Source organism: Cupressus sempervirens, chromosome 2, assembly GCF_028749045.1.
Source record: "Cupressus sempervirens isolate cs-2001-9-10 chromosome 2, ASM2874904v1, whole genome shotgun sequence".
NCBI lineage: Eukaryota > Viridiplantae > Streptophyta > Pinopsida > Cupressales > Cupressaceae > Cupressus > Cupressus sempervirens.
Window position 1 is genome coordinate 7,213,860 of NC_143119.1, and position 8,641 is coordinate 7,222,500.

The 8,641-nt window shown below is 35.5% G+C and overlaps 1 protein-coding gene and 1 long non-coding RNA gene across 4 annotated transcripts in view; one reads left to right on the top strand and one right to left on the bottom strand.

Moving 5' to 3' along the window:
• The first annotated feature begins 4,457 nt into the window (after positions 1-4,457).
• On the top strand, positions 4,458-7,006 carry LOC149570822 (uncharacterized). 3 transcript variants are annotated; one of them, XR_016358366.1, is made up of 5 exons: positions 4,458-5,106; positions 5,831-5,923; positions 6,018-6,200; positions 6,335-6,437; positions 6,547-7,006. It is a non-coding gene; the product is annotated as an uncharacterized LOC149570822 (long non-coding RNA). The 3 variants fall into 3 exon arrangements; XR_016358367.1 differs by having other exon boundaries at positions 4,458-5,043; XR_016358365.1 differs by having other exon boundaries at positions 4,458-5,923.
• A 331-nt stretch (positions 7,007-7,337) lies between these two features.
• Positions 7,338-8,641, bottom strand: part of LOC149570823 (RAN GTPase-activating protein 2-like) — a 1,488-nt gene continuing 184 nt past the window's right edge. Inside the window, exon 1 of the mRNA XM_089812403.1 lies at positions 7,338-8,641. This exon is cut by the window's right edge and continues 184 nt beyond it. Within this exon, the coding sequence (XP_089668529.1) occupies positions 7,537-8,349 (813 nt within the window). The 5' untranslated portion in view covers positions 8,350-8,641 and the 3' untranslated portion in view covers positions 7,338-7,536.

Below are 8,641 nucleotides of genomic sequence, written 5' to 3' on the forward strand. Positions count from 1 at the left end.
TATCCAAATTTTCCTCTTGCTCAAATCTCCTTATGCTTGTCTCTACTTCATGCCTTTCAAATGTTTCCATGTCTTGAACACTCAGAGTGTGACTTGGAAAAGAGGGAGTATTTCCAGATTTTTTCTTCTTCTATTGAGGCTCTTGGACATCTATCCCACTCCTAGCATGCTTTTCTCAAGCTATCTCTTTCCCTTTCCTAGTTTCCTACACCTTTTGATGGAGGTCCTCTTTCTTCAACAATCCCCTCAGATATTTGTCCCAGTCTTTCATCCCTAAGCGGTTAGTGACCATTCAATCTATATGTGAATCCATTTACTTGTGCAACTAGTTTCTCAAAATTGCATTCAATCCATCACTTTGTAAATTCCAAGGCCGGCTTTGAAAGAGCTTCCAAATCTATAACCTCTTTCCTTTTCCAATCATATGGCTAAGCTATCATTTTTGGATTGAATCCTTTTTACATCACATTCAGATCCTCCTCCATTTGATTAGGAACCCAAAATGTGTTGCATATTCTAATGTTTAACGGTAATCTTGAATGCAACTTTCTAATCTCATTCTCGTCTACAACATTTGCCCAAAAATCTTCAAGGTGAAATTTGTTTTGGTACTTTGATCCTACTATTGATGTGATCTTGTTGTAGGGATCAAAATCAAGCCTTTTTGGATAAAGTGAAAGACAAAAGAAGTGGAGCTCATCCGATGATCTGTTGGCAGCCTTTGGGCATGGGCACACCTCAATTTTTCCTTCTCCTATGGAAATTGAGAACTACGATCCCAACTTCTTCCCTTTTGGATCTTGTCATAGACTATAAGTTGTCGAGTAAGTTCTAACAAGAACATCTTATCCATTGGGTACCTAGGAAGTTTGTATGGCTCCATGGGAAATCCTCGAACTCTAATGTATGAAAAGGTAGGAAAATGAATGAACCAAGCACTGGAATCTTCCACCAACTTCATCGCGCCAATTGACAATCTCATATGTAGTCTCTTTTGCAGTGTTCTCACAATGCACATGGCAAAGACATCATTAACCCTTGTGTAATCATCCTTGGAATATAAATGCAACTACACGTTGTATGCATGAATATGCGGCCTCTGCTAACACACACTTCAACACGGTCCTTATTTGCAGATTCATCCCAGAATGAACATTGGATTGTTCATCCGAAAATCAGCCGGCAAGGCGACTTGTTGCCTTCTATCTAAAGGGAATTGTTTGTTCGATATCCTCAGATTTGAGGTGTTAAGCAACCAGACCCTCTAAGAATGAAGGATTTAAGAAATGAAATTAATCTATATGATTATGTAGATTAATCTAGAATGAGAAATGCATTCTAATCTAAGAACAAGTAAAGGAAACTAGATTAATCATATGCATATTATGCTAAATGAAATTAAGCTAAGGATACAAATGTATGTAAAATATGAGCAAATGTGAGTATGAATTCCATGAGCAATTTGATGCAAATTCCAAATTCATCCTCTCTAAAATGAAGAGATGAGGGTCTCTTAAATAGACTTTTCTGGAATCCATCAACGGTTGAGATTGATTTCAATCAACGGTCAAGATTGAAGATGAAGTTCAATCATAAAGGAAGATTTCCAAATTAGAGGGAGTTAACTGATTTCTTTTGAGTAGAATAAGGAGTTAACTAATTTAATTTGAGTAGAATAAGGAGTTAACTGATTTAATTCCTTTTTGATCAACAGTGAACTGGGAATTTCCTTTTTGAACTGAAGAGAGATTTTGGTGAGATATTTAATTTAATAAATTGAGATATGTTCTCATAATTACCTTTTCTATTTAATTAAATAATTCTATTTAATTAATTAGAGACACTTTTCTTATTTAATTAAATAACTTCATTTAATTAATTAGGAATGGCTTCCCATTTAATTAAATAACTTTATTTAATTAATTAGAAGTAAGTTCTCCATTTAATTAAATAATTTCATTTAATTGATTAAAATAGGCACATTTATTAAATTAAATAAATTTAATTCCATAGTACATTAGCCTTAGGATATAATTTAATTTAATTAAAGTATAAATACTTAGTAATTAAATTAAATATTAATCAATAGGTTTAATATGACTAATATGAGTAAATACTATAGGAATTAAATAATAAGCATGATGAATGCAAATTAGGGTTTTTTGCATCTGACAATTAAGTCAAGTGGCGAGTAGCAGAATAAGAATTGCCTATTAGAATAGGTCTTTAGGATTGGTCAGAAATAGACCAGAATTGGTTGAGATGGCAATGAGCCACTTTTGGGGTATTACACATGTAGCATTCATGAACTTTCAAGTGTTGGATTTAGCTTCCAATCGACATTGTAGTCCATCATAATTCATCCTTCATGCTAACACGTAGATGACATAACAACTCATGTAAAATCTCCTTGTATGCTCTAGATTCATCAACTATTCATTCAGATTGTCACTTCTGATCCCAAACCAATCTATCATGTCACCTTCTATCACCTACTCAACGAAGTACCACATCCAAGATTCAAATCTATAAGAATGAGGCATGCCAAATATGTGACTCAACATCATCATCATATTGTTGTATTCCCTCTGAAAGTTGAGCCATACGATTTCTTTAGAAATCTTTGAATGGTGTGATCTATTCTTTTTCAACCATCTTTTGTTGATTTTCACATAAATGGACTCATATCCGATGCTAGAAAAAAATTTGCTAGGATATTTCGTTTAGAATACTTGATAGTCTTGTCCCTGGGACTATAGTGTTTGGTGCATTCCACGATCAATTTCGGATACTGAAAGGAACGAGGAAAACTAGTTGCACCAACAATTCCATTTCTCGCAATTCTTGTAGTTATGCATTGGAGGTTGGTCATTGTATCCAAACATTCTCCTATTGAATTCTTTCAAATCAAGGCCATCGAGGCTTGTATCTCCGATTTCTACCCACTTCGACATGATTTTGTATTTGAGATAAAATCCTCTCCTTTCGTTCTTTATCAATTGTCCGTTTGTTTCTCCTATTCCCCTGGGTTCTGCCATTCTTCCTTCTTGCAAAATAGAAAATGTCCATACGTAAGAATATGCAAAAAGCATAAAAAGTAGATACAATTTAACCAAAAGACAAAGATTTTGGATCTTTGTCAAAATTTCCATATTCCTCTCCTCGGTATTCACTTTTCAAGATTTTCTCAAGAAACATGCAATTTCCACAACTCATTGAAAAAGATCCTTTCAGATAAAATTCAAGATACTCTATTGCAAATTCCTAGAAAACTCAACAATTTCAGAAATTTCTCCAAAAATATTCCTTCCAAACTCTCAAGATTTTGCTCCTTTTCTCAATTCGCTCTTCAAATTTCTGGGTGAGAAGGAATGAATGAATGGGTTGATTACACAAGTCGTCTCCCTTTAAAACTGCCATTAAAGCCATATGTTAAAATTAGGCCATTTCTTTACTTGGCCACCAAGATTCCCATATTTTGTGCCACTTGTTGCTTTTTTTTGTGTTTTTTCAAAAATTGCCATCTTCATGCTTTTAACTTCACGATGAAGCTAAGTCCTTATTTATCTAGTTTTTGATTTTTTTTGGAATTAAGTAATTAAACATTAATTAAAATCAATATTTAATCAACTTCCATAATTTAATGCAAAAAAAAATCAAACTGCTTTTCAATTTCTTCCAATACTTTATTTTTTAGATTATTTTTCAAAAATAACTAAATTAAATATCAACAAAATTAATATTTATTTTATCTTATGTAAATCCAAAAATATTTGCACAAAAATCCCTTTTGAAAAAAAAAAGATTTTAAGTTAAATTTTTTTCATCCTTGAGGAACTTTCCAATTTTTTGCCTATTGGATTTCAAATTGATTTCCACTATTGTGCCATTTTTCCAAAAAAAATTGGACTTGAATTTTTTGCAAGATTTAATTTATTCCAAATTTCAAAAATTTGGATCTCCAAAATTCCAATTGTTCTGAGTTTTCAACTTTTCCAAAAAAAATTCTTTTGGATTCTCTGTAATTTTCACAACTTTGAAAAATTTTCAAGTTTTCCAAATTGTATAATTTTTTTTCTCATCTTGGATTTCAACATTTTGATTTTTTCATTGCCACTCGACTAGTCGAAAGCAGCAAGATATTTCATGTCAATGATTTTATTATCATAAAAAATCCATGAGATGTATTGGAATGTATGTAAGGCAAAATAGGGAGGTATTTCATAAGGTGTCCCAAATTCTTGTCCAAATGTATTGGAATGTATGTAGGGCAAAATAGGGAGGTATTTCATAAGGTGTCCCAAATTCTTTTCCTTTGGACACTTTCTTGAATGCTCACAAAATGCACTCTAGAAAAGAAATACATGGTTCGGAGGACATCATGGATTTTTATGTTTGACCATTCCTTGGCATTAGTCGACTTGCGCCCCATGAAGTGTGGAGAGCATAGTTTTAGCTAAATCACGAATCATGTCCACGGGAGACTCAATCTTTATCAAGGTTGAAAACGTGCAACACCATTGGAGGAGGGCGTAGTTTCGGTGAGGTTAGGGATTGTTTCTGCGAAGGACAAAATCCACCATGTGTTGGGAATCCCATACCCAAGAAATGTGGAAAGCACGTATTTTAGGCGGCGAAGGATTAATTCATTTGGATGAAATCCTTGATCAAGTTGAAACTGCGCTCCAACTTCCTCGCAGAGCGGAACATCGGAGGTGTTGCGGAATTTCATTGTTTTTACCACTTTCCTTGGCATATATAAAATTGTAAATTGTGCTCCAGTCTTTGTGGTAAGTGCGGTTAGGAGGGGGCGGGCGGGGTTAAGGAATGCGTTTGGTTTGGATGAAATCCTTGGTGCATGCGAAAGTGCGTCCTGAAATTAACGGAGAGCGCAGTTTTGAGAACATTGCGAATTTCCTTCGGTTTGACCTTCCTCCATGGTCATTGACTTGCGTTCCGGAGATGAAGGGAATCCATCATGAATTGCTAAGTTTGGCATTTTGGCCTCAGCTGTGCATAAACACAAAGGGGTCATAGAAATGGGTAATGGTGACAGGAAGCCACAACAACCATCCTTCTGATTCTGTCACTAATGCTTGTTAACATGTATCTCTCATAAAAACCTTTCGTTCTGTCATTATTTCTATATGTAATTTGTAAATATAAAAGGCCAAGTAAATAGCAACAGGCTGACGATCATATGTGAGAAAATAAAATGGAGATTGTAGTTGCCATCTAATATTGTGCTGCTAGGCAAGATAATAATGGTTTTTTAAAAAGAATATTCCTGATAATTATGAAAGTAAACAGTAGAATATTCAGCTGTACAAATATCTGAGACAGAGGACAGATGCCCATAGGACTTGAGTTCATTCTATGCCCGTAAAAAGGCATATTTTACTCTTGATTGCAGGATTTCCATTGTCCTTTGCAATCATCTTGTCTTTCTCCTCCAAAGTTCCAGTCTGCACCTTCTGTTGTTGGCTTACCCAACACATTGATATTGATGGCACTTGAGGAAGTGCCAGAAGTGGTACTGAACTAGCAAGAATGCTTGCATTCGTACGTTGAGACTAAAGGCTCCGTGATGACCATTACCAGTTGCCTGCTTACGGGAGTCAATGCTTTTCCTTAGATTTGTTCTTCCATTAGGAGTTCAGACATTGATTCCCACCAAAATTTTCAGCTGTAAATTGCAATTGCAATTGCAGCTCTCCTCTATATTTTGTTTAATCAAGTGATAGCCATCTGCCTATTTTCATTTATTTTTACTGCTTCCATCATAATGCAAGCAATGGGAATGATCTATGGAATTACTTTACGGTAACAGGTTAAACTTGTCAAGTGCCTTGTTGAGAATATTGTTGCAGATATCTCCTTCAATCAGCTTGGTGGGTTGTCTACCCTTTGCTTCCTGGAGAAGGTAAACATTACATTTCATCATTTTTATGCGTCTTGCTATCTCTTAAATTATATGCATTGTTGTAGAAGCTGACAGAACTGAGCTGCTTTTGTAGATTGATCGGCTTATTGGAAAAGACCATTTATTCAAGCGCAGTATCATACTAGTGAAAGCATGGTGTTATTACGAAAGCCGGCTCTTGGGGGCACACCATGCTCTTATATCTACATATGCTTTGGAGACATTGGTCTTGTATATTTTCAATCATTTCCATGCATCACTACATGGTCCATTGGAGGTTGGTGCATGCTTAATTGACAAATATATGTAATCCAAGAAACAGAAAAATAAGGTGCAGATAATTGACAAACATGCTAAAATACACTAGTGTAAAGGACTACTATATGTACTGAAGTAGCAATCAGTATGCAGGTTTTGTACAGGTTCTTGGATTATTTTAGCAAGTTCGATTAGGAAAATTATTGTGTCAGCTTACAGGGGCCTGTTTCCATCTTGGCTCTTCCTGTTATTGGCGGTAGGCCATTTCTTAAATAATATTTTTGTTAGAGACTCACTTTTCTTGTGTTTTATTTTATGTTTTTTAGCGTCCAGCTTAATGTTAATTCTGTTTCTCATTTTTGTAGCTGAGCCACCTGAAAAAGACGGAGCTGAGCTGTTGCTCAATGAGGAATTTCTGAAGTCATGCAGTGATTTGTGCTCTGCTCCTCCCAAGAGACATGATAATCAAAATAGAACATTGACACCAAAGTCTCTTAATATTATTGATCCACTGCGGGAAGGTAACAATCTAGGCCGAAGTGTGAGCAAAGGTATACAGTATATTTTTTTGGGAGCTTTACAGTGTAATTCTTATGATCTTTCACATTTTAGCTGGGAAATAGTTATTTTTAACAAAATAAAGAGTAAGGTCTCACAGCATGAATTTTCTGTGCCCTTGATAACAACTACTTTGCCTATATGCAAACAAGCCATGCTGTGAGCTGGCTTGTTTTCAGAGACGTCGTTATCTTTGCAAAGACTATGTTGACAAGAAAAATGGTGTACCTTGAACTAGTTTGTTTGTATATGCTTTCTTCATTTTAACTGTTTTGTGTAACTGTTATTTATATAGGTCATTTCTTGCAATTGTTTACATTTTTTCATGGATATAGTTTGAGTTAGTATTTGATGTATAAGCTTATGTAAATATCTTAATAGAGAACTATCCTACATTAACAATTTCAATTTCTTAAAATAAACATAAGATAAGTCCTTGTTATATAGCTCATGTAGTAAATTTAAAAACCATCAAATTCTCTACAATTAACCTATATGTCACAATCAGATAGATGTCTTGACAGATTAATAGACCAAAGAAGCCAGACTTAATCTTTTTCATTATTTTCTCACAAGCTTGTGGTCATTACAGAAGATATCAAAATGAAATATATCTTTCTAACATGAGTGAAACAACCCACACAAGAGAAAACTAGTAATATTCAGATTAAGGTTGAATTTGTAACTCTGGGAAGCTAAGGAGCAATTACCTGTGTTTCCTAATACTAAAGAACACCTTCATGGGATTAAGAGTATCCAAAATAGTCCTATTGTATGTGCATATATACTAGAGATTTTCATGCGATAGTTTCTTCCTCTGACTCGGTGTCACTGTCATCTTCATACTGTTCCAGCTCTCCGAAAAGTACAGACTCGCCCTTGATGCCTTTTCTCAGCACATCTCTGACGGTCTCAATTCCTTTTCTAGAAATGAACTTCTCTTTAATAGAAAGCTGACAGAAATTGGGCTTGTTTGCAACAGCTTCTGCAGCAGCCTTAGCCCCAATTCTAGTCAAACCATTTGCACTCAAATCAAGTTCTTTGAGCTGATCATGACCTTCGGAGAGGGCTTTGCATATTACAACTGATCCATCATCCTCGAGTTGATTCTCTATTGCATAAAACCCGGTCAGCAAGTTCTTTACAGCGAGGCATTCTGCTAAAGCTGGAGCTGCTTTTCGAGTGATATAATTTCCTCCAACCTTAAGAACACTTAAAGATGGAGCTGTATCCTTGAGGCTGTGGGCGATAGCAATCACCCCTTTATCCTGAAGATCCATATAGCTTAGATTAACTTCTGTGAGACCTAGATGTCCAGAGATGACTTTGCTTAGAGCAACCCCGCCTGTTTTCCCAAACATGTTAGCTCCTAAACCGAGTGTTTTCAACCTGCTGCCTCTCCCCAAAGTGTTTATTAAAGCCATAGCACCGCTGATGCCTATGTTGGTTCTTGTGAACTGAAAACTCTCTAGAGCGATGCATCTCGTAACAAGCTCTGAAATGGTCTCTGCTACATCGTCTCCTGACTCGGTGTAAATGAAATGCAAAATCTTAATAGTTTCAGCACATGGAAGTAGCTCACAAATGATTCTAGCAGCTTTTGTGGACATGTTGCCACAAGCTAATTCCAATTTTTCCAGGGTTTTCTGAGATTTGAAGAGTGGTGCAAAAGCTTTGACGCCCTCCTCTCTGAAGAGAAAGTTTAGGTTTCTGTTAGGAGTTCTGTTTAGGTTTCTGATAGGAGTTCTATTTAGTTTTTGCTTTCAGTTTGAATAAGCCCTAGTCTTTAGGGATCTTGTTTAGCATTTCTTGTTGCACTTATCACATTGTTTAGCTGTCAGCGTGCTGTCAACACGCTCTTGTTTTTCTCATTCAGTTTAGATTGTAAAGGCTATTTATAAG